The sequence below is a fragment of the Aphelocoma coerulescens genome, chromosome 1A (genome assembly GCF_041296385.1).
Source record: "Aphelocoma coerulescens isolate FSJ_1873_10779 chromosome 1A, UR_Acoe_1.0, whole genome shotgun sequence".
NCBI classification, from domain to species: Eukaryota; Metazoa; Chordata; class Aves; order Passeriformes; family Corvidae; genus Aphelocoma; species Aphelocoma coerulescens.
This window is the reverse complement of record NC_091014.1, coordinates 51405042-51431544: the sequence shown is the minus strand read 5'-3', so window position 1 is coordinate 51431544 and position 26503 is coordinate 51405042. Positions and strand designations below refer to the sequence as shown.

Sequence of the window (26503 nt, the reverse complement as noted above, 5' to 3'; positions counted from 1 at the left end):
TGTCCCATTTTGACTTGTGCATCCAGTGTTGCAGAGCATTCCTGAAGAGTAATTGCAACAGTGAAGTCAGAAAGAAAATACTTGATATTGGTTCCTTTTATTGGTGCACGGTTATCGTTGTATGCACAGTGGGCTCTGGGCAGTGCACTGTCCTCTCTTCACCTTTGTCTGAGGCTAAGATACAGCTTTGCTGCCCTTTGAGTAGGGATCACAGTGTTTTCTCATCTAGTGGGACCCCCCCCATGCCTTTCTCCTGCCCATAGGGCATGGTACTTTGTCCAGGCTCCAAATCAGACTACATCTCACAAAAATGACCCAGACTTGAACTCATCTGGGCCTACTAGCTTTCCCCAATAGCATCCCCATACTGGCCCACAGAATGACTCCCAACACCTTACTTCAAGATTTCAAAGGGGCCTTGCCTGAATAGAAACTCTTCTTGTGAGGTCACCTGCTTGAAATTGGTCCCAACTGAACAGATTTGCCAGGGACTTCTCAATACAGACCATAGAATCATAGAATGGTTTGTATTCAAAGGGATCTTAAAAATTACCTAGTTCTAACCCACCTGCTATGAGCAGGGACACCTTCCTTTAGACCAGGTTCTCAAAGTCCCATCCAGCCTGGCCTTGAACACTTCCAGGGATGGAGCATCTCACAACTTCTCTGGGCAACCCATTACAGTGCCTCACCTCCCTCACAGTGAAGAATTTCTTCCTTATATCTAATTTAAACCTACTCTCTTTCAGTTTGAAGCCATTCCCCCTTGTACTATCACTCCATGCCCTTATAAAAAATCCCTCTCCAGCTCTCTTGTAGTCCCTTTAGGTACTGGAAGGTGCTATAAGGTCTCACCGGAGTCTTCTCTTCTCCAGTCTGAACAACGCAAACTCAAGCTGTCTTCATAAGAGTGGTGCTCTTCCCTTCTGACCATCTTGGTGGCTCTCCTCTGGATTTGCTCCAACAGATCTATGCTCTTGTTGTGCTGGAGACCCCAGAGCTGGATGCAGCACTCCAGGTGGGGTCCCACCAGAGCAGAGCAGAGCAGAGCAGAGCAGAGCAGAGGGAGAGAATCAACTCCCTCACCCTGCTGGCCACACTGCTTTTGAAGCAGCCCAGGATATGGTTGGCTTTCTGTGCTGGAAATGCACATTGCCAGGTCATGTTGAGCTTCTCGTCAAATCTTGTCAGATCTGGAAATCAGCACTGAGTTGGATTTGATTTATTGGTTGTTTCACAGTCAAAGTCCATGTAAAAAACTAATCCTGTGCTGTCTCTTTTCTGCATTGACTTCTTTACTGCTTAAGCCTTTAACAGGTCATTTTTATAATTTCCTTTATCTTCCTCCAACTGGTTTTAGGTCCCAACAACAGTTGAAGTAAGAATCTGACCCATTAGTGATTTTTCACTAATTTTCAGCCTGATGCTGAGATTATGAAGGCCTTTTTGTAGTATATTTGTATCAGACACACAGGAAGTTAGGAATCTGAGAAGAGTCGGTCATCTGTTCTTCCCTCATCAGGAAAGTTGGGAAAGTTCTGCTACTGTCCATGCTCATTTTCTTTGTCCCATATAATGTGACTAGATAATCTTAGAAGTGGTCTGGAGGCCTTGGCTTGGGCTCCAATCTCAATAATAAGCAGAGCAGTGCAGATGAATCACTTGGTGCCCCAGCAGAGCTGTGACTGGGCTCAGAGCACTAGGACAAGGATTTTTTCTTCTGCTGGAGCATTGTCTGCAGGCTGGTTGCTTTATTTCATCAGTGCAGATCATTTAGAGAGATGAATGATCAGAGCATAGAGCACTTTGGGATCCCCAGCTCTGGAATAAATGTGGGAAAACCAAGCTGCTTTTACAATAAAAAAGCTACTTCTTTGGTGCTATACTACAGTAGTAATCCAAACACATAACTTAAAAGCATACAAACCAGGCCCTTTCTGTTTGGTCCGTGTCCTTTTCTGTGATGAGGTGGAAACTGGCATCTCCTTGCTTTATAACTGCCTGATTTGCAATCTCTCTTTCCCTCTTCCCCCACCCTCACAGCAGCCTGTCCTCATACTACTGATTCATTGTGCAATCAGATGGGTGATAACAGATGCTTCAGGAGAAGGGAATCTTCCTCCACAATTTGCTTAGCCAGTTGTGTGGTTGGAGTAGGAGTCAATTCCTTCCTGCCGTCTGCAGCCGTCTGCAGCCTAAAACGACTCATCCATCCCTTGCCATGCTAGGGGTACAACTATAAATACTAGCACGGGTTCATAGAATTTGCCAGCCCCTTTTAAGTTCTTTCTCCAAACTCTATGTTTGACCATTTCTTATGGCACTAAAAGGCTTCTGATAAAATACAGTGTGCAAAGGGGTGTGAATGGTTGCTCATTCCACCGAGTTGCCTGCCCTCCAAGTGTTGCAGATGAGGGTTAGAAGGCAGAATTAACTTATTTTCACTGTGTACTTCGTTTCCATTAACAGAATCTCCTCTAATTTTTCACTTGTGGCATCTGTCATGTTTTACAGATAGGTTGGCACATATGCTGTACTGAGTGGGACAGACACAGCTGAAAGGGACCTGGCCTTGTGCAAATGTGAACCCGACAACAGCCCTTCTCTTTCCTCGGTAGCTAAGTTTGCAGGGAAGTAACATTTCCATCTTGATTTCAGTGATTAGGAGTGACATCCTCTTTCTACGGCCATCTGGGGTGTGAAAACAAATACATCTGTGTGGTCCAAATCAATCAGAAAGGTGGAACGAAAACCAAGGGCTATCAGAAAAATTAATCCCTCTTTGCCTCACTGCTTTTCGCCCTCTCTGGTTGTTTCGTTTGCTGATTTGTATTTCCTCCCACTCTTCAGCTGGGCCAAATTTGGCTCTGTCTGGTGGCGGCAAGGGCAGAAGCAGTGTCAAGGCTGTTGGGGAAGGGGGAGAGGAGTGGGACCAAGGTTCTTGGGGTTGAGGTAGCCTCAGGGCTGGCAAGGTGACTCCCCCAGCACCTCCCAGGCCCCACTCCAAGTCCATTTCTAGGATCCTGACTGACTTTGGCAGTTGGCTGCTGATGGAAGAGGGTTTCCATGGCAATATACCAGTGCTGCTTGCTCCCTCCTCAGCACTCTGCCTCCCATTCCCTCCCTCTCCCTCTCCTCACCCCCCTCCCCAGCCCTCCTGTTTCTCAAGCCTGTTGCCATGGAAAAGTCATAATCCACAAAGAATTTCAAATCCCCCCACACCCATTGGGGTTTGGGTTTCTGGTTTGGTTTTTTTTTCATGTTTTTTTTTCAACGTTTGCTCTTCAGTTTAATGTGTGGGTAGGGAAGGCTGCACCTGCCTCTTTGAAAGCTTGTGCCTGGGCAAGAAGGAGGTCTTTATCTTGGAACTGGAAGTCCTCCTGGAGGGAGGGTGGTGTGAAGCTCTGGATGGGACCTCCAGCTAATGGGCACCCCATCAAGGTTATGGCTTTGAGAAGTGCTTACATGACATTGGAGTTTATGACCAGTTTTTTGAAGCAACTGTGTTGTTTAGCATCTGGAGTCTGAATCAATGATGTATAAGCACCCAAGACACGTTGGAGAAAAAGGAGGAGTGAGAGATTTCTGAAAGGTGCCTCCTCTTGAGGCAGCTTTTTCTGAAGTGATTTTAGTGACTGCTGCCAACAGAAAAGGGTGCAGACAACTCATACGCTGCCACAATATGTGCATAGCAAGAGCTGTGGGAATGATGCAGCCGAAGGTACTGAATGAGACCAGAACTGGAGCCCACGTTATTCCACCTGGTACTCATGCTAATTCCCAAGCTTTCAGGGTATGTTCACAATCTATCAGGACTTGTGTACGAGATTTGTGGGTTATGTTTTAGTTCCTTAGCTTTATTACCAATTAAAGGTGAAAATAGTTAAATATCTGAGAGCTGGTTGAACTGGAGGGAGCTGTGGTATGGTAATAGATGTGGAGATTGATCCTCTGATGCACTTTCCATGGAACTGTTCTGGTCTCACTCCTGGGACACTTTTTTCCATCCATTGTGTGTTCAGACTTCCCACAGTGGACACCGTAGCCTGGAATGCTCAGATGCTTGCTGGAAAACCATGTTCACAGTATTTCTAGGACCAAGGAGTCCTGTAAGTCTCCTGAGCAAAGAAATATTCTTGTCAGATTTCCCACTCTGACTTTCAGGAGGGAGAAGTAAAAAAGTTCAGATAATATATCCCAAATTTGGACCTTGTACTTATTTCAGACCTCCTGAGAGTCTTTTATTGGATGCAATGTTAGTATCATGCCTGAGGCTTCTTTAAAGTGACCTTTTCTCAGAGAAGAAGAGAAGTAATTCAAGATCAAATGCAACTCTAGAATAAAATGGCACATTTATTTCGCTGGAGATGAAGCCACATGGGCTGAAGTTGACTCTTTTCTTGCTCAGGAAACACTGAGGATGCACGCTCTAGTTCATTTTTATAAGATGCCTACATTCAGGTGGCCTGCTGCAGTCTCCTTATCTACTCATCCTTGTTACCTCTCCCCATTTTCTGTGTGTGCCAGACGTCTGAGTCACTTGCTTCTTGCCTGACCTTAGATGCCATAATAGTCATGGAGTCTAACCTGGACATGTGGAGCAGGGGATGGAGTATAACATTGAGTCTTTTCAGACTATTGGAAAAACTACTGGTTTACAAAACCATAAAGTCACAGTGCTGGGTCACTGTAGAGCCTCTCCTTTTGGATGAATCCCTGGAAGGTGATGGATTTCCAGCTGCCACAGAATGTGTCTGTTGCACAGACAGCAAAAGGCCTGATCTCTCAGCAGTGCTTGCAAAAAGCCTGATCTGTCAGCAGAACTCCACCTTTTTCCTTGGCAATATGCCTTTACCCTGTTCTGGACAAACATAATTTCTTCAGTCCCATGCCCTGGGTTGTTTGTCTACTTCCATCTTCAACCTCTTTTCCAACACAGCTGAGGAAGAAGCCTGAGAAGTTGTAGTGGCATGTTGGGCATCTATGAGGTGGACCCCATCTCTGTGTTTCACAGAGGCTTCTGAACATTTAGCAGCGATTGGGAAAATTATTTATTCACTACCAATCTGGTCTAGAAGTTGAATTATTGACCAGAATGCAAATATTTCCCTTCTTTTTGCACCTGTCAGGCCTCAGGGATGGATCCCAAAAGGTTTTCCAGAACACTATATGAGAATGTAGGAGTGCAATGATCATATCAGCAAACACAATCACCCTTCTTGTGCTTAGCAAGACTTTGTGTAGCCCCAGATCTCTCGCTCTCTTTTACCAAAAGGAAGAGAGAGAGAGAGAGACATGTAAGTTGATTTAACAGAGCCTGGACTACAAACTACATCGCAAAACACTCTACAAAGTTAATAATACAAGGCACAAGTCGGATATGATATAAATGATGTAAATGTGTGAACTCTGAGTAGGACTTTGGCAGTGTTCCCAGCTGTGTTCAAAATGTACCCATGATATTTCTATCTCCCATATTGGGAACCCACTAGAGACAGGCATAAAAGACTTAGGTTGGGTTTATTATCCATATTTATCATTCATTTCAGAATAGCATCTTCCTCCCACACTGATCCATCCTCAAGGCACTACATATGCACCCAGCTCAAAGCAGGATTCTTCACACCCTGGCTTTTGGGGCAAGAGTTGAGAATGGTGAGATAGGCTTGAAGTGTGTGTTGGGAAACCCAAAATAGATGGTGCAAGGGAATATGGACTCTGTAGCTATACAGGGGGAATTAATGGAAGCAGTTTGCAAGCTGTCAGGACATGGGACTTTGGGGCAGAAAGGAGGCATGCCTGAGGGTAGGAATCCATGTGAAAAACTGGAATAAAATTCTTGGGGTTTATCTCTTTTATATTTTCCCACTGTTTGAAAAAAGGATGATGTCAGTGAAAGAAGAGCACAGAGGTGTTACTGCTGTGACTTGGGTGGGTATAAGCAAAGGCTGAGGATTTGCAGGGTCATTTTTGAGCTAGGACCTGAGGTCCAGGGTGCACCCAAATGGGGACATCTTGACTTTCAGAGCCTTGTTGTCACAGTCAGAGCAGAGAAAGGGCCAGTCGTGCAGTTGAGCTGTCTGCAGTGAAGGCAGCAGTGTAACAGCAGTGGCTGTGCTGGAAGTACTGGTGAAAGTGGCGGATGCCAACAGAGAGCCAAAGGGAAGGATGGCGGAGATGGCAGATTGGGTGAGAAGCAGCCGCACAGGGAAGGTGCTGCTGGTGAGGAGGCTACTAATTGCACCGAGTGTTGTTGGAGTGCTAGCTACAAGTGAGGACAAGGATGACTAATTATGGACAGGATTGTGAAGAGGAAGAGGAGGCAGGCTCGAGGAGGAGTGGTGAGGTCTGTGATTATGGCACTTTGCAATGAAGAAGATGCTGATCACTGCATGACTACAAGGGTTTCAGCTCTGGTATTAAGCAAAGCCGTGTTTTTCGCATGTGCCAGCTTGTGGTTTTCTTGCTTCTCCTTCTATCTTACTCTTCTCCTTCTATCTTACTCTTCTCCTTCTATCTTACTCTTCCTTTTATTTGCTACTGCAGCATTTTCCCTCTTTGCATGTACTGTGGAGAGAAACGCGTTAAGGGTTTCATGTAGGAAAAAAAAAGGAATTAAGAAATCTTAATTTAGACACTACCCCACTGGTGATGCATCCTATGCCCCTTGTCAGACAAATGCTGGATGGGAGGCCTTCTTGGAAAGAAAGAGGTTTTCCTAATGCTGCAAGGAAAAAAAACCACAAGAAAGCTTAAAGGAAAGGGAGAAATAAAAAAAATGAACCCTAATAATTCTGAGACTTACCTCAGCCCAAGGAAGGGTTAATGCTTTAAATGCAATGTAATTTCAGCGGCACTAAAGAACACGTTTCCATGGAAACATCAACCCACAGAGGGAGAGAAAGAGGGAGAAAGGAGAGGGAACAGCAGCAGAGGGAGAGTGGCTCCTCTGGCAAAGGAAGAGCAACCTCCAGACCCTCCCTTCCCAGTTACAGACAGGAGTGATTATTTGTTTACTTTTTGAATTGAATTCCCCTTGGAGATGTGATAGGGAAGAAAGTGATAGCGTGCCAGCTTGGCCGAATGGCTACAGACCCAAGAAAATGCAGTCACACTTTTTGGAGTGAGTCTCCTTGCAGGCGTGACTCTGCTCCTGCCAACACTGTGAATTCATTGCCCCTTACAAATGTGTGAATGCTTTCAACACTTGATAAACTTGAATAACCCCAAAATCGCTAGTGGTTTCACCTTGGGTCAAAAAAGTTGAGTTAGTTTGCTGTTTCTGAGAATATAATAAAAGGATTTATTTCAGTCTCTCCAACTGGTTTAGCCTTACCTGGCTTCTGTCAGTGAGATGGACCCTTCTGGCAGATTTGAGTGGTTTTCCACAAGCAAAAATATTCTGAAAGCTCTATAGGAAAACTGATGTGTTCACCTGTTTGCTGGTCTTGACTCTCAGGATAGAAACTGGATTGAACTCTGGGTAAATAGGAAGATGCCCTGATGGCTGACTCGGCACCAGCATACCAGCCACATTCAGAAGACCGAAGAGGTTGTTGATACGCACATCTGCTTGGCCAGTTTTTTTAAGCCGTGGTCCACAGCCACGTGAGAGATTTCAAGGGGATGTACAAAAATTATTAAGAAAAATAGGGCTGCTTTCAGCAGGATTAAATTCACTGCATAGGGACAGGAGTTCAACTGGAATATTTTTTTACAGCTCTTCAAATTGACAGAGCTTGAAAGACATCATCCTGAGTGAAAAATCACTGAAGAGCCTCATTTGACTTCTGTTCTGTGACTGCTTCTGCTATCAATGATTGTATGACTGTGCCTTAAGACAGATAAATGGATCTGAAGGACATCTCCCAACCTTTCAGTATTTGCCTTATTCTAGTGGTGTGGCTTTCGTCAGTGACCTGTTAGTTGGTGCCAAGACATAGTTATGACCCATTGTAGGCTGTTCAGACAAATGTAATTTTCCATGCTTTTACAGCCCCATGTAAGCTGATTTTTAGTCCTTTCAAATGGGAGAAATACCTTGAAAACCAGTTTTGCTTTGGAGAATAGTGATACGTTATCTGTACCTAATGAATAAGGAAGGATGTAAAGGTGTAGCAATAAAAAAATAATACCTTAAAAAAGTAATTGGCAGGAATTTAATAACTCTGTAAAGCTTCCCAGCTTGATCCAATTTTGGACTGAACATTTAGTTTTTATTTTATCCAGTGACTGTAACAATTCTGACCTTAAAGCTAATTTTCTATTAGCTATGTTCTGTTACTTAAAGGTTTGGTGAGTCAGTTCAGAAGTATATTTGTTTTTATCAAAACTTTTCTGGCTAAAAAAACCTTTCTGAGAATAGACTGATTTCCTATGACATTAATAGATATTTCCAGCTTTAACTAGAGTATGCTCTTAAAACACTTCTCCTTATTTCTGTTTTATTTCCAGTGGGGCCAGAAGATGTAGAGGTATATTCCCTAGCTACTTAGGACTGTGTCATTTTCCCAGGAAAAAAAAAAAAAAGACAAAAAAGATACGAATTTAGAAGAAATCAGTATTTGTAAATCAAGTATTTTGGGTTTAAAAAGGAATATTTTGACATGGAAATCCTATATGCTGTCTCTTGTGATTAGGAGCATGGGAATTTTATATTCCTATTTCTCCTTCACGAAACTTGAACTAAATCTTCAGTGATATTCCTTCCCCTTTTGAGGTGATACTGTTCCTTGTAGGATTCTTTCCATGTGGCACATCACAGATATGTTTTAATTGGAACTCTTGTCCACAAAAGAAAAGGCGGGAGGTGTCACACAACAGACCTGACTCTGTGGGAGTATGATGGTACCAGAAGCTTCATCTTCTGTCCAAAGTTACTACAGTTTTCAGATCTTATGTTTCTTTTTATTTCTAACAAAATGCTGACCTCTTCATGAGAAAATGTTGTGGCCACATTCTTATCCCTCTTTCCCATTTAAAAAGTGGTTTTGCCAGATAATTTTTCATGGCTCTGGCATTTGTGAAAATAGGTTAGTCAGGATGTCTGTGAGAAAAATTGTCTTTGGTTGAATTTTCAAGATATTGCTGTGACCAGCATAGCACATGGGACAAAATGAAGATTTATCTTGCTCTTTTTCCCATTAACAGGTTACCTCACCCTATTGTATATTTGTGTATCCTACAAGTCACATGCAGTTTGGCTTTGGTACTATCAGCAGCACCCTGTCAGAGCGAGTGTGAGATGCCACTAGGCCTGAATGGCTCATCTTTCCCCATTTGTACAGAAGGCAGCGGCTGCGTAGGATGAAAAGCAAATGGGAGATCAGGTCCTGGATGACATTATGTACATGGAGGAAAAATTTATTGTGAAAACTCTGAAGCTCACTGGACAAGCAACCCTCCACCTAGGTGTCATTACTGTCATGTCTGCCCCAGGTTGGAGCTGACCCCATGTTCCCTTTTGAGAGGTAATTTGGTGACCCTGCACAATGACTCCCCCACCCTGTCTGCTTCCTGATGGATACCTGTGAGGCAAAACCCTGTACTGCGGTGATGAGTCTCCTCTTAAATTCTCAGGAGGGAGGCTTGGGGCTGCACACACTGTGGAAAGTAAGCTTTGCTTCTCGTTCTCAGGAATGGTCCCGTCTCATTAGGATCAAGCAATGTGTGTAGGAGAGCAGCCCTGCCATTGCTGTGGCTCCCTGCGTCCTTCAAGGATAGATATATCCTCAGTCCCTAGGAACTGTCAGCTCAGTCTTTCTGAAATTACAAATTCATGGTAGATAAATAGAAGAAATGGGAAACAAAGTGGAAGTACCATTTTTTTTAAGATTAAGAGAGGGATTGATGGAAAACATTCATCCTTCCACTGTACATAGGAGCTTTCCCTTGGAAGTCTCAGCACACATACACATTGTTTTCAGAGCAACTTTGCTAAATATGTTGGAGGAACAGTAGAAATTTGTTTTCTACCAGAAATGGTTATTTCAAGAGGTCAGGGTCAAACAACAAAAAAATTCATCTTCCTGGAGGTGAGGGGCCAATCTCAGTGGATTGAACTGTATCACTCCGTTGATGTCACATGAATATCTCTGATTTATTCCAGACCAGTGGCTGCCCTCTTGTTTTCTAAAAAGGTGTGGATGGCAGAGACAAACCAAATTAATCTCTTATATCTCTGTTGTCTTTTAGCCTGAGGGATATTTCCTAATCTAGATGATCTCCTAACCTTTTTGCTTAATGAAAACAATCTTGAGCTCTGGGCATTTCTCTAAGACTACTGGTCAGATTGATTCCTAGAAGTAATTTAGGCTGCAGCCTGGGAAGATTTTCTAGTGGAGGATGCCTGCACAATTTGGAATTTGGTAGCACTCTTTTCTACACTTTCTTTCTTGTGGTGCATCTTCCCATATTCAGTGGTACCACTGACAGTGAAAGAGAAAGAAACAAATGCAAAAGAGTGAGATACCATTCCGTTAAGATTTAATTTTCCTAGTCAGTGATTGCTTCTATTTTTTTTTTCTAACTTGTTTTGGTTTTGTTCTTCATTATAGCTTCTTGTTACATAAAATCAGCTGCAGTCATGCCCCTTGCATGGAATCCTTTTGCTCTAAATTGTACCTGACACCAAACAGATGTTACAGATACAGCCAGATGTGCCTGCCTTTCACAGCTCCACAAGCCACTGGCAGCACAGCAGTGTGAGGGACAGCGCAGGGCAGTGAGCAATGGGAGAACCTTTAAAAGGCTCAGCTGAGATCAGGACCAGCCATAGTGAAATTTGATCAAAGGCCCAGGCAGATTGATTTGATCAAAGGCTCACCATTTTGGGGGGTAAGCAATTGGGTTTAAAATCCTGTGGACCTGTGTTACCACAAGAGACCTCATGCACACACATCTGGGTCTGGATGGCTCTTGTGTGCGAGCTGGCTGTGCTCTGAGTCAGAGGCAGCCACAGATATTTTGAACAGTGGTATGGAGAAATAATATCTGTATTATTTTAAGCTTTCCATGGGTTTGGAGAATGGAGGTGTAAGAAATGAAAGGGATCTATTGTGGTTTCCACATTAGAAAAATCAACACTATTTCAGTCACTCAGATGAAGGTATTAACAGCATAGTTAGTGCTGGTTAAGTCTTTCATCTGTCAATCACTTGCCCCTTGAAGGTCAGAATTCCCATTTGTAGATAAGTATACTGGTCCTAGACTCCCTTTTCCCTGTCCTTTGAGTCCACCCATCTTTTTGTCTGTCCATCCTTGTCCAGGAGCAAGTGTGAGGGATGGGCAGGACCCTGCTGCAGGGCTGGATTGATGTACTCTGGCCCTGTTGTTTGCATCAGGTGAGGCTGGGTAGGTCTTGCTGGTGCTGAGAGAGGGAACATGGTTTGGAGCTGTGGGCACTTCTTCTGAAATGCAGTAACATGCCTTTTTTTTTTGCTCCTTCCTGGGCATGAAGTAGGTCTGTTCCCTGATACCTCAGACTGGTGGATTTTTAACACTGTCCCTAGGGGTGAAAAAAAGGCTATTTCACCATGCAGATTCTGTGCGGTAAAGGCCTTTCGCTACTTTCATCTCACTGGTGTTGTAAGTGGCCTCAGTGTTTCCCATTACAGTGAGATTCCTGACAGGATGATGGTGGTTTGCATCCCCATCCCTTTATCCTGCATCACATTCCACCTGCCTTTTACCCTGCAAAGGTAAAAGGTATCTCACAGCTTTTCTTCCCCCACTCTCCACCTACACCCTGTTTTTCCCTCGTGTGCTGGGCTGCTGAGATGACTCCCCAGTGCTGACTGTGGAGAGGCTGTTTTATTTATATGGTCTGTCTTATTCAGGGAAGCAATCGATGTAAGGATAATCACACCATTTCAGACAGGCTGCTTGTCTCACTGAAGCATAATAAGCACTGACAGGACACAGGGAGTGTGTGTGTTTGTGTGTGTGTGCTGCACACATGTGAGGCAGGGAGTGTGATGGAGTGAACCGATGCCATGTCCAAATTTTCCCATCTGGTCAGCAGGCTCAGGAGGAGCTGATTCCAAGCAAGGCACTGGAGGCAGAAGTAGGAGTGGCTAGTGCTGATTTCAAATACATCTCCTTCACATCTGTCTCTGGGGCAGAAAAAATTTGGTTAGCCCTTTCTGTGTTCCCTCAAGCTCCCTGAGCCCACCACATTTGCCTCTCCAGGCTTTCTCCATCACTGGCTGAAACCATTTAAAATGTCATCATCTCTCTGCTGGTCCTAAATTGGCCATCTGATGTGTTTTTAATGCTCTATTTGCTATGCCAACCAGCCTTTAAAACACTCTCCTCTAACTTGCAGGGCTAACAGCCTTACATCTAGGATAGGTGATGTTACCTCAGAGCCCAGGATGGGGACTTAGGTCCCCCTGGGTCTAATTTGCTTCATGCCCAAGGGCACGTCCCTTTGTTCCTGACCGCTTGTCCGTACCACAGGGCTCACGATGTCAGCCTGTTTCCACAGGCTGTGTATGTTTTGCTCTCACCCCTCTGAGTTTGGGCATTGCGTCTGCTGCATCGCCACTGGGCTGGCGAAGGGATCAACCCTTCTGTGCTTGCATCAAGTAGTTCCAAAAATTCCCACATAAGCAAAATCTTTTGCTGAAAGGTGCTTCTAGCAACTTAAATTAAATTGCCTGTGTCTGCCCCCACTGTGCCCCCTTTCTCTTTCCCTAACTCTCTCCATCTTGGAGTTTCAAACATGCAGGGATTAAGATTTTTACAGGCACAGCTTCCTCCTGGTTTACCTCACCTGCATGCACAACCTGCTGCCCTCGTGTTGTGCCCCTGTTACAGCTGGTGGCTCAGCTCAGCCATGTCAGGGAGCCTCTCAGCCCCCTGCTTGCCTGTTTAGGGACTGGAGTGTGTGTAGGCTGCAGGGAGGAAACAAATCCCCCTGGCCAGAGCAGACAGCAGTGGTGCTGGTGTACCAGGGCAGCAGTGCTGCTGAAGGGGATGACTGCTGCTGCAGTAATGATGGAGGGCAGAGCCACTCGAGTGTGGCTGCCTTGCAGCATGCTGCTGACTCGGCCTGCCGGGGAGTCCTTCAAGCCCTGATGCTTTGTCACATAGGCTCAGTGCACCGAGCAAGCCCCGCAGCTCCCTGTGAGCTGCTTTCACCCTGCATCTCTGTGTTAGGTGGCAGGATCCAGTGAGGTACGGGAGAGCAGGGAAAGCTGGGGGGGATGCCACTTCTTCTGCACTTCTCCTGAAAACTTTTGTAAACATATTGCTAATGGGTTGGAGAGAAAACACTCTGAAGAGTTATTTCGCTGAATTTGGAGACTAATTTCAGTCATTAAGGTGTGAAGCAAGGGATTTTAGTGCTGCTTTAAGTGTAAATCTCAAGGCATCTCCGAGGATCGGAGTCCTTGATGATCCTGCCTTGATTATTATTAGAGGTTCTAATCTTTCCAGTGAAAATGAGCATAAATGACACCCTCTTGTCTCATATCTGTTGCTGATTTCTGTGAATTCTTCTTGTCAGGCTGTGCAAGGGAGATTCCTGTAGTGGAATCATTCTTGGGTGTGAGGGGAAAGGGTTGAGAAATGTTTAATATTGGTGTTTGTTTAATTAGATATTGGCATTACTTACTCATTACTGACATATAAAGCTGCAACTCCCATCACGCTAATGGCATCCTCATCTTCTTGGAGCCTTTCTTTGTCTTTCCTCAGGTGGCTGGTGCAGAGAAGTCATGAACTTATGATCTTGGTCCACTGGAAGATCCCTCCCACAACCAGAGCCTTAACTAAGTCTTGTAGGGTGCATATACCTGGCAATGGTCCTTGCCTGACATTCTTCAGTACCAGAAAAATTCACACAGCTGGGAAAAAAGTGCCAGAAAAAGAGCATGTGTGGTCCTGACATGGGATGTTTTATGCCATTACAAACAATAGCATGGCTAAGATTTTCCAGGTGGAGGATGTTTTGGGGTTCTCTCAATATTTGGGTTCCAAATGGCTTTGGTTTTTGGAAAATAACCAATAGTCTGCCTTTGAAAATTGTCCTGTTGCAGATGTTTCATGCTGGGCTCCCTTATGGCTGTGTTTCCAATGCTGAACATGTCCCTTGAAGGTCACAACATGGCGCAAGTGTGGAATTTCCTTTAGAAATAAACATAATTGCTGATTGCACTTGGCAATGGAGAGTTAGGAGATAATTTGGTTGATTAATGAACTTAGAACAAAAAAGTTTGAAAAAGGAAGAAACTAAAATCAAGACCTGCTTTTTCATTTGTTTGAAGAAGTTTCCCTGATACAATGCTTTCATTAGATTAGCAGGGAGGTCTCTTTGTGCAGATAGTAGGAAAGCGTGAACCCACTGAAAGAACTTTTTTTTTCTCTTATTTATTTTCTTGAAATTGGTTCAAATTGAGTTCAGAAGGGATAAATTGAAGCTGAATATTAGGAAATGTTTCCTGATGTCATGGTGTAATAGAGCAGAAGAACCTCTCATGTCTGTAATAGAAATGTTGCTTGTGTAATTTATAGAACTGTGCAAAGTAGGGGAGTGCAGAGTCCAGGGGCTAGCCCTGCAGGCAGCTTGGTCACCTCTGCCTCTCGTGGTGATGTGACGCTACTGGTGCCAGAGCAGATTTACAAAGGTAAAATCTACTTCATGCAACAGGATTGTGAATTGAAGTGAAATATATGAACAGGGGAAACTGTCAGAGTGCCACAGAGATGTCATATAAACCACTGAACTGTGAAATGTGTATTTACCTCCTCTTCCCTACAGTGTATTTCTAGATGGTCTGACAGTTAAGAAAACAATAGACCTGATTCTTATTTAGAGCAACACCATTTTAACATGTTCTCACAATGCAGCAAGGCCTTGAAATTGAGTGTAGCTGTAATCTCAGTCCACTTAAAGCTCTTCCCTTTTCCACAGCTGAGTAAGGAGGCTTTAGGATAAATGAGATTGAAGCCTGGACTGTTTAACTGTCCATTTGTACAGCTGACATGAGATGCCCCAGCAGGGAGTGCCTTCTGCAGAAGTGATGGGGCTTTTCCAGACAAAGAGAATTGCTGATGTTGGCTGCAGGGCTGATCACCCTTTAGTTTGATCTTACTGGGTGTAAGGCTCGACTCTGTCCCTAAGAAAAAGGACTTTCACTGGGCTCTTTCCACATCATTATTCCTATTCCTAAACTCCTTCATGGGATCATTCTGGGTCCCATCAGGTGTGCTGGCTTTGATAGGGATACAGCTTCTTGAAGGTGTGCTGCTCCTGCCTCTTCTCTCCACTGCTTCCCTAGTCATTACCTCAATATTTGGGCCGGGGGGAGGCTGTCTCCTTTGCTTCACCTGTAGGTCATCACTGTTCTCCAATGGCATGCAAAATCTCCTTTGGAGACTGAGCAAAGTGTAGGCTGTGGAGTGTGTTTACACAGCTGATTGCTATGGATCCCTCTGCCCTTTGAGGCAGGGGAAAACCAGGGACTGTGGGTATATATGTGTGTGACTCTTAGACGTGCTTTCAGGATTTCATTGAGAGTCAACCCAGTACATCACTTCCCTGTCTCAGTCACAAAATGGGGGCATTTGCCCTGCCTTGCCTGATTGTCTCCATTCCTGGAGTAATTGTCCTGTTTTTCTAACTCCCTTCCTCTTAGATTTTCCATTGTTTGCACTGTGCTCCTACCCTCCTGATGTGAACTGAAGAGGGAAGGCAGGCTCTCGTTTTGGGTTTGGTTTCCAAGCATTAATGTTCTCCTTGCTCTCTTCTCTCTCCTGCAGGTACCTGATCAATGTCACCTTTGAAGGCAGGAATTTGTCGTTCAGTGAGGACGGATACCAGATGCATCCCAAGCTGGTGATCATCCTTTTGACCAAGGAGAGGAAGTGGGAGAGGGTAGGATATGTTTGGTAATTCTCAAACTGCATCAGGGAAGAAGATGGGGGAAGGCTTCAGGCAAATGATCCCCCCTGCCTTTCTGTACTTCTTGTCAAGGGCTGGCAATCTGCTTCTTGTATCCCAGACCACTGGTATCTCCAGTGCCCAGGCTGCTGTCTTCTCCATGCAGGATGCCATTACAGTCTTCCATTAGCATGCATAAAAAATTCATCAGCTTCCTTTCTGCAGCTCTGAACATAAGTTTTCCAGCCTTTCAGAGAAGAGACCTCCTCTGTGCCATGAGTTTCAATGGCTGGGACAAAAATATTTCTCTGTATGTATGGTGGCAGTGAAGTTCTGTATGCTAAGTGGCTGTGATTGAGCTACAGCCACACTTAGTAATTTATGCCAGAGTTAATTGTGCCTCATATATCTGGCCAGGGTCCCTTGCAATTGAATGGTGCATTAAGCAGGATGTAAACGTGAGATCATATTGAGTTGTTCAAAGATCCAAATTTGCATATTTTGGAATAATTTGCATGTAACCCAAAGCACCATTTTAGAAATGGTGTGAATTTCTGAGTTAGTGGGAAGTTTTGGTTCATTTCACCTCCCACACAAATGTCAGTGGTCCAGGCTCAGAACAAGCATTCCCAAAGGGTTTCAACTGAAGCAGAGGGGGTAGTTTAAGGGCTAAGAAAATGAGATATAAAAAAGTTATGGGGGTGAGAAGTCAGAGCAAAGGAAGGAGAATTCATCAGAACAATCAATAGATTTGAAGCAGAAGTTGGTCTGGATGTGATCATGTGTATGGCTTAGAAAAATGTCCCTTTGTCCCACGATGCACAAAGCTTTCTCTCCTTGCCTGCTTGTTCCCTGCATGGACTTGCAAGTGGCCTGCTTGGTGAAAGCGGGGAAGAAATTAATGGGGAAATGAGAATGAAATGGGGAGCTGTCAGGAGAAGTGTATTCAGGAGAGAGCTGTAGGAACAACTTGTGGATGAGACAGAAGAGCAATCACATTAGTGCTTGGCAGGCCCTAGGGTCTCCCAGTAGTTGCAGGAGTTTGGGAAGAAGGTAAAAGGCCCCAGCTTGTGCCTGGTTTCCAGAAGGACCTGTCTACCTCATGGTCTTGGCCCTTTGAAGACCAGATGAGGGTGTATGGTCTGTTAGAGCTGGAGGAGGTCTCAGTGGGTCAGGAGTGTGAGGAAACAAATGGCATGGCATGGCATAGCATAGCATGTGTGGACAGCTCTTGGACATAGTTGAAGGCAGGCTGTCTAGATACTGCACAGGGCGTGGACATGCAAAGCTCAGGCTGCAGAGACCTCACGTCAGGCTCGGTCCGTCGCTCAACTTCATTTATACTTACCAGGAAAAGTCCGGGAGGTTTTGTTCCTAGGTGGCACCAAATTTGTTCTCACGGGGGAAAATTCCTTTGTCAGAGAAGGAAAATGAGGCAGTAGCAGCATGAATCCTCCTAGGGATTATTAGCTGGGCTCGCTGTGGGAATCTGTTGCTGGAATGCTTTGCAGTCCCTGGGGAGGCACAGCTAAACACAGTCCTGTTTTTATCTTGCCTGTCACATGCTTCACATGTCGCACCCTCAGTGAAGGCTCAGTGGCTTCCATCAGTGGTAAGAAGGGTTGTTCAGCCTCTGAGAGTGTATTTGTGGTCTCTCAGATGAGCCAGACGATTAGTGGAAGGGATCCTGGTGATCACAGCTGTTGGGATTAGACCTGGGACCTGCTTGAGCCTTGCTGTCTGTGGGGACTACTTGGTATCCATTAAACCAAAACAACTCTTCATTTCATAGGAGTTGGGGATGGACTGAAATGAGGCTACGATGAACTGTGGTATTAGTGCTAAGAAAAACATGTAGTGCTTCCTGGACACATATGTTTTATCTTGAAGTGGATGTCTTGCTCAGAGAGATCAGATTATTACAATCAAACTCTGAACTGGTTGAATTTTACACTGGCAGGTTCTTCCTGGAAGACACCAAGGTAATCTCCAACATGTTCTGATGACAGACCAAAACCTTTTGTACTTGGAATCTCATGCTCTTTTTCTTATTTTTTTTTTCCATTCAGCAGAAATGCAAACATTAAAATATAAGTGTGAAGCAGAGATCTTTGTGACAAAGATCATAGTTTTGTTCCATGTTTGCAGAGTCAGGCAAAAGTGTTGGCCCTTAACAACAGCTCCCAGGCAATGCCACAATACAAGCCACAATACAAAAAATTATTAAAATATTTTTAGCACATAATTCTAGTACCTTTATAAGTGCATTGCTTTGGAACATCATCCAAATTCTCACTAATTTTATGTAAATAGCAAGGTGCTTCATCCTGGCAACTTTTAGGCAAACACTCAGGCAGTAGGAGACATGAGATGAAGGGCTGCATGCGAAACACTGATTTGGTCCAGTTGCATTCACTATAGCTCAGTCTTTAACTACACACCTTTATCCATAATCAGATACTATGCCTGGAAGGAACATCGAGAGGTCATCTAGTCCTTCCCTGTCCCCAAGAGAGGGTTCAGCTAGACTGAAATTGTTCCTGACAGATGTTTGTCTCACCTATTCTGGGAGACCTTCGATGCTAGAAATCCCATGAAAACCTGAGTCAATCTCTTCTATGGCTTCTTTCTCCTTACCCTACTAAGTTTTTCTAATGTCTAACCTAGATTTCCCTGGCTGCAGTTTAAGTCCATTAATACTTCATGTCTCCCTAATGGACATAGGGAATTGTTTATTCTCTGCCACTTCTTATCTTCCCTATGTGGGTTTGAAGGCTTCTATCATGTTGTCTCCCAGTCATCTCCGGTGTAGGTTAACAAGGATTTGTTCAGTCCCTCTTGGTAGGTCATGTTTTCTAGTCTTCTGATCATTTCTGTTAGCCTCCTCTGGATTTAGTAACACGGTTTGCATCTCTGTACAGCTTGGTGCATTCAATTCTTGAAAGATGGCAAATTGATTTTGAGGGTATGTCTCATGGAGTAGAGATATATAAAAAGATATGTTTTAAAATAGGTGTGAAGTCTTCCATTTTCTGAGCAGCAAAGATCCAGACAGTGACTGAACTGTTTCAGGATTTCAGGTCTGTGAAATCTTTTGTGATTTTGATTTTTTTGTCCCAATTTGGGAATAAATATCTTCAAACCTCACCCGTTATTTCAGAACAGGAATTAATTTTCCAGAGGAGCTGCAGCTGCCCCAGACTCTGATGATGATAAATCTTCTCATGAGTGCTTCAGACAAACTGAAGCCTTGTAGGGCTGACAATCATGAAAGAACAAGAGAAACCACTTTCTACAAGGGGGCAGTAGCTTGAGCTCCCCTGTTTGTCTTAACCATGAGTGATGATTCATCATGATAAGCAAATGTGCTGAATTTCATTCACTTCTCTGTACTCTGCTACTTGGGGGCAGAAGGCTGCATGCCTTTCCTCACTACCTTTTCATCAGCTGGTTAGTAAAGCTCTTTGCTTCACTGGCCAGATAGCCTAGGTGTGTTTTGATGCCTAGATGCCCCTGTTGTATTTATCATAGAGGTGCAGGTATGCAGATGGAGGTGGTGAAGGAGGTCTGCTCTTATGCTCCCATGAAGGGCCATACCTCAGTGCAGTGATGAGTGGGAGCCAGATTCTTGCAAAGTGAGACAGAGGCTCAGTACTACACTAGGTTTTGTGTCATTGGGTTGTGATATTTTGTGTGGGAAGAGTTTTCACCCAGTATTTTTCTTCACTATTTGCCTTTCTCTTCTGCTCTCCTATGATCCCACATATGATGAGGACTTAATTCTGGGTTCATGATCCCTTTGTGAGAGCTAGCAAGTGCTGCTATCTCCAGCTCTTTTTCACATCCTCCTTCTCTACTGAGTCCTACCCCACTAGCCCCACCCCCCCCAGCAGTCCTGTCCCTTTAGCTCCCAGCTCCTCCCATCTGCTTCCTCCCTTTCCCCCAGCAAACCTGGGCATGACACAAATGTTATGAACTCTGAGGCCCTCTTTCAGATTCTTTCTCTACTTTAATTACTAGTGAGTTTTGCATCACTTCTATCACTACGTTGTGCTCAGCCTCTCCATTTTGCTGATGCTTCTCTGCCTCTTCTCTTAGGCGTGTCACTGGGGATTCAGAGCACCTTGCCATGAGGCTCATGACACCAACTTCTTGTGCCACCCCACAGAGCCCTTTGATTTGCAAGCTCCCTCCATCTCTTACCAGGCACTCCCCATTAAGTCCTCTTCCTGTCTGGACAAGCAAAGCCCCAGGTGATGGTTTTGGTCGGGGTGCCACTACAAGCCATCTTAGAGGACAGATGGGAAACTTAAGTTGAAAGATTCATTCTCCCTGCAGCATGTGCTAATCCTCTGCCCCTATCAACCTTCACCCAGCTTAGCAGATAAAATGTTTGTCTGCTGCTGGTGCTATAATTATCAGCATTGACTTTTGAACTCTTCAACTCTAGCAGGGTCTGTTCTGCTTCCTCCAGCCATCAGTGTGGCCATGATTACAAATTCTTGGGCAGGCTGCTCTTTGCCTGTACCCTTACAGCATTGCACACATTAGTGCTCCCTAGGAATGGGGCCATTTGCTGTGACATCCTGTCAGCTGCCTTAGTGACTGTGGACTTCCAGGACTTCCTAATGCTGCAACAGGGTGGAAAATAGTGCCACTACTCTCTGCCACATGGGCTTTCCAGAGATGTGTTCAGCCTTGATCACAGTCTGCATAAGATGAGTTTGTGAACTTCTGTGACCCTGTTTCCAGCTTGGGACAGAGCACCATTATGCCCATGCATGCCTGGGAAGCATTCCCCTGGGATGTGGGAGGGAGATATAGGAAGGAAAGAATGATTTAGAAGAGAAAAATTAAAAATGAAGATTTCCCTTATCTGAAAAAATTATGAAAGAGAGCAAGATAAATCTTTGGACACCTAAATGATTGTTGAAAAAAGGACATAGTGGTCAGCTGCTTTTCATGCCCCAGTAGGGAGAAAGAAGTTGTCTGGCTAAATTTTCAAGCAGAAAGATTTCAGTTAGATATGTAGGGAGCCGTCTAATTATTGGCATGGTGAGACATGGTGAGGCTCATTTGCTGGTAGAGGTTCATTTGCTGGAGGACACAGAGAAAAATAACCAACAATGCAGGATCTCAGTCTATCTTGTCCTGCCTCCAAGCTGGTGGATGCAGTAAGTGATCTCTTGTGGTGCTCTGCCAGCCTACATTTCTGTGACTAGATGAGCAAGACAAACCTGAAGAGTGTTTCACAAAAAGCCACTTATTTCATAGGAGAGAAAACCCAGGTTATGGACAAGCTGATTAGCAAAAACTTCAAGCCTGGCCCAGTGAGGACATAATTTCCGCAAGCTTCTACCATGAACCTTTAGTACGAGCAGGCAGTTGGCATGTGAGGGCTGTTGTGGATGGCTGCGAACAAAAGCTCTTATGGGGGCACTTGTCACCTCCTAAGTCTGCACCTTTGGAGAGCTGATGAGCACCACAGAGACGCTCAAGAGGCTGTAGCATTTGATGATGATGCAGCCTTCAGGCCTGATCTCAAGTCTTTCTGTGCATTAAAAGAAATATTCACTGTCGTCTCTTTGTGTGCTTCAATGTCCCAGTGGCAGAAGGAACAGGGGAGAGGAAGAAGAGGACTGAAAATACTGATCAGTATTCTTGGCTTTTAGTAACGTTTCATGCGGTACTGACCACCCCATGAAGAATCAATGTGAATCATGTTATCCTATCTGTTATATTGCTTAGCAGAAGGAAGGACTTCGATTTTTTAAATTTCACTATCTTAGAGAATAAAAACCTCCTTAAAGAAGGCTCTTTAAAAATAGGAGAGGAACTGCAGAAAACTGCAGTTGTACAAACCCAAGCCTTCTCTGAAGGGCCTCCCCTGCCTTTGGAAAGATGACTAGATTGTTTGAGACAGTTTCTTCCTTGTGTTGTCTGGTGCCCACCTAAGCAAGCCTTTCTGATCACTTACACATGCATGCACATGTATGCTGGCCTCCATGGGGTAGAAGTTACTGCCTTTGGTTAGGTTCTGCTCTGTGTGTGGAGTTCTGGCATCTTGCCTGTGTGTCCAGGGAGGAAATGACTTTTTATTCCACCGACTCCTTTTACAGTGAGACAAGATTGGATTGTTTTTGCCAATCAGTCTTGTTTTGCTAATTTTGCTGTGTACATGGGGATTTATGACTCATTGTCCCTGGGGAGAAATGGCATAGAAGTTTGTTTAAACCTACTCAGAGTAAGTGACTGATTCTGTTCCCATAGAACCAGTTTTTAGAATAATATAGCTTCTCTTAGGGCAGAGGGACTGTTCTGGATTCAAGCACACATGGCTGAAATTAGAACGGGAGTCTGTACATGCATTTTCCCTCTTATTTTTAAAGTGTTCTTTCTGGACATGTCTCTAAGAGACCATAATTTGCTGAATGCCTTACTTCTCATTAGACAGCAGACTTGCATCAAAGAATACATATTTTATGGATATCCCACTCCCAAGTGAATGTCCCTTAGATACCTGATCTAGGTCACATCTGATGGGTCTGTTTATGACCCTGATTCAATCAGACAACCAGATGGCTTTATTTGTGCACCTATGCTGCACCCACTGCCAGGATTTGGCCTGACTTCTCACAGTTGTCCAGGATCTAACGGCATGTATTTGTGGCTAATTATGGCCATGTTAATCTTACACTGACTCCTAAGGAGAAGGGCAGATTCAAGTGCCACACAAAGCCTTCATTATCAGAGGATAAACAGAAAAATCTTTATGAAAGAGCCTTCTACGTAGATCTTGTGGACATGCATAAGCTAGTCTAGCTCTGACTGAAGAGAACATACTGGGTGTCTCTTCCTAACCACTGTATGTTATGTCATTATAAGCTGTTCACTCTCTTTGCCTCTTGCTGAAGCAGTTCCTGACTTTGCTTGAATTTTGGAGTGCATTTGTATGATTCATGAGCCTGCAGAAAAATATTCTGGCTCTTCTCCACCAGACCCTACTCCCTTGCCACTGGAGGGAATTCTTACATTGAAACAATGACAGCTTCTTGGAGAGACCTTGTCCTCTTATGCAAATCAGATATTGGAATATCTGGAGATCTTTATTAAGCCCAGGCTGTAGTTAGAATGCTTCCTACCATTTTCTGAGCTGGTGTGGCTGATGAGGGTGATAGCAGCCATCTGACCTTTACTGGGGTTGCCAACCTAACTCTTTGGACAGGGGATCCCAGAGGATTGTGCTCAGTGTACTAATGTGACAACAACATGCAGCCACAAGAGAAGACTGCCCTCACCTTCATTGTATTCTGGATGAGAACTCTTGTCTGGGGCTTTCTCTCAGCTGACTTGCCCATGTCACACAGTGAGAGGTGCCACTGTAACCCTTTGCCACATGTATATGCAATAATCTCTTGAACATCATCATTGCTGTCCCCAGCACCCAGTTATGGACTTGGGACTCTGCTCTGCAGGGAGCTGAGTGAACACTAACAAAAAAGGTGGCTCCTACCCCAAAGTGGTTACACTTTAATTAGAAGACAAAAGGTAGCAGATGGGTACAGATGGACCAACGGGGGAGTACAAGGGAACAATCAGACAACATTAGTCAGCATGGTAGGCAGCAGGCTTTACACACCAACTGCCTAACTCTTGTGAAGGCTTTGATAGGCAGTGGAGAATTATAACTGGCTTTGTGCAGGCTTATGGGAGCCTCATCGAGAGTGTGAAGGGCAGACAGGGAAAAGCAGTAAAGGTGCTTGGAGAGCTGCAGCTCAGAGAAGGTGCAACAGCTCAAAAATACCCAGTGCTGCTGGAAAATTTCCAGTCTTCTTAACATCTGAGGGGATAATCCTAACTTTGCAGAGAACCAAAAAAACCCTGGTAAGGCCACATCTTGGAATGCAGCACAAACTCCCAGTGCAGAGCTGGTGTGCTAGTGCCAGAGCCACACTACTTCTGGTTGAAACCCCTTCTGCTTACCAGCAGCTTGGAGGTTTCCATGGCATCTCAGATGCTGCTGTGTATCTGTGTTCCTTTAATCATGAGCATTTCATTGACTGTGGGAATGTTTCATCCCAGCATGTTGGGGAATATAAGCATCCATATTTTAATGCAGGAGATAGCTGATTTGCTATGGGAAGATGAGCTTTCAGGCATGGATGCAGTAATTACATATTCCTATCACAGCACAGTATCAGGGATCCATCCTATCGTCATCCCTGATCAGTCCACAACGTCCTCAAAGAAACCCAAAACCCCAAAAAACCCCAAAACCAGGAAGGTGGTTTGATTTAGTCCCTAATTTCAATCTGAGCACAAGAATTAACTTTTTCCCCAAATTCCATGTATGAGTGAACTGACTGAAATGGCTGAGGTCACTTGGCTTGTTCAACCTGGAGGAGACTGAGCAGAGACGTCATAGCAGTCTACAGCTTCACAGAATCACAGAACATTCTGAGTTGTAAGAGACCCACAAGGAACAAGTCCAACTGTTCCTCACGAGGGGAAGCAGAGAGGCAGACACTGATCTCTTTTCTCTGTGACCTGTGACAGGATGCAAGGATATGGCATGAAGCCAGGGGAGGTTTAAGCTAAATATCAGGAAAAGTTTCTTCACCCAGAGGGTGGTTGGGCACTGGAACAGGCTCCCCAGGGCAGTGGTCATAGAATCAAGGCTGCCATAGTTCAAGAAGCGTCTGGACAACATTCAGGCATGTGATGTGATTCTTGGGATGGTCCTGTCCAGGGCCAGAAGTTGGACTTCAGTGATGCTTGTAGGTCCTTTCCAACTGAGAATATTCTAAGATTCGGTAATTCTGTGACTGTTTATGAGCCCAACAGTACTTACTTCATCTGTACACCACTCAGGAGTGACATGAAGAGGTTATGTATCCCTCAATACTGGATAGATACACAGCATAGCCACTTTCACTTTCCCTTGCTTTGTGCCCAGTCACATACTGGAAATCACTTCAGGGAGTCTGTAGCAGCGAGGAACCACACAGGTGCCATTGGAAGAGGAAGTTTATTTCCTGTTGCTTTTGGTGGCCAGACTGTGCCATGAAAAGGCAGATGAAGGAGGCATGGGAATTTAGGCAGCTTTAAGATTTGAAATGCATGAAGAGATGAGGGCACAGAAAGCTAGCAGCCAACCAAACTGAGTCTGGAGAAAGCACTAGCAGAGCTTCAGCTGAAGGAGACTCACAGTGAGTGAATGTGCCCCCAGTGCCTGAGGGTGTGTTTTCATCTGTTCAGTTGCATTTGCTTGAGACTGTCTCATGTCAACGACATCTTTGCTTGGCCTGTGAATCCTTTGCTTTTTCTATTTTTACATTATCTGAATGTTATTAACTGGAGGCTCTCTTTTCCTTCCATGGGGCTTGAGAGAAGGGAAGCGTTGCATATTCATAGGACCCTATGTTTTTCTTTCTTTTGCCTTTTTCTTTCTCTTCCTCCTCCTTCTCTTCTCTATTTGTTTCTGGTAAGATTTTGGCAGTTTGCTTTTCCTTCAGTAAAAGTCTGGCCACATTTGCTTCTGAATGAATTTGAAATAAGGTTTTCTTAATATGAAATGGCTCAGACTTTTTTTCAGTAAGAAATAGCTTGTTTGTTGTGTTTGGCTCAGTTTGTTTCTCTCCTCTGGTGTTGGTTCTGGCCGGTGTTCCCGTGCTTGTTCTCACATGCTCCTTGTTTTGTGTTTGAACCCTGGTTGTATGTGGTTGACTTGGCTTGATGCTGAACTGCATCTTGACAGTATTTTTTACTAGACCAGAACAGTTTTTTCCCTTGTGGTCTTCTCTGCACTGTTATGTGTTAACTTCTCTGCTGTTTTTTCAAAGGTATTTCAGTGTTAAAAGTGTGGTTATCACTGGAGCTACTCTGTGCTTGAGTTACTCTTGCTGCCCATGAACTCTGGCATGTTCTCAGTCTCATCGATTTGAGCATACAATATGTTCAGCATCATTTGTTTTCCCTGTGCCGGAACTGTTTTCCCCGAGTCTATAATTTTTTCAGACTGCCTTTGGTAACGTCAGATCCTGGCACTGACTCTTTCGTTGCCTTGCAGTGTTGTCTGAGTTTCTGTGACCATCCTTTGGCCTTTCTTCCTTGTGAAAGGACCTGGCATTTACTGACCTGGGTTTAATTCTAAAATGTGCTGGGAGTTGTGCTGTCTTCTGCTGAGTCAGCAGTTTGACAGTCTTATTTAATTTCCTTCTGCCGGGCTAGCTGCATGCTGCAATGTCTCCCACCATGCCAAGCCTGAAAGGCTGCTTGACAGCCGTTGTCTTGTTCCCGTTTGAGCTTTCGAATCGGTCTGCATTTTGTGTGACAGTTTCTGGTGCTTGTTTCCCTTAGGTTTATTTCCTCAGTTCCCGTACACGATAATGACTTACATTTCCATTGTTCCTTCCTTCGAGAAGGATCCTAAGCGCTTTGTGAAATTAACATAGAGGCAACATTTCACTGTGAGTAACATTCAGCTGCTCAAGTGGTGGAATGGGTTTAGGCTGTTTAATGATGCAAAATAGCGCTGCACAGCCATGTAAGGTAAGGAACAGGAGTCTCAAACAGAAGGAGGCGAGGAATTTTTAATTAGGTTCTGGCCAACTTTGT

General features: G+C 44.4%; 1 protein-coding gene across 9 annotated transcripts in view; it reads left to right on the top strand.

Annotated features, from left to right (window-relative positions):
* Window positions 1–26503, top strand: part of GRIN2B (glutamate ionotropic receptor NMDA type subunit 2B) — a 274094-nt gene that overhangs the window by 180289 nt on the left and 67302 nt on the right. For all 9 annotated transcript variants that reach the window (XM_069001965.1, XM_069001950.1, XM_069001943.1 and 6 more), the window contains one exon: window positions 15766–15880. In XM_069001965.1, the coding sequence (XP_068858066.1) occupies window positions 15766–15880 (115 nt within the window). The remainder of the gene's footprint in view (window positions 1–15765; window positions 15881–26503) is intronic.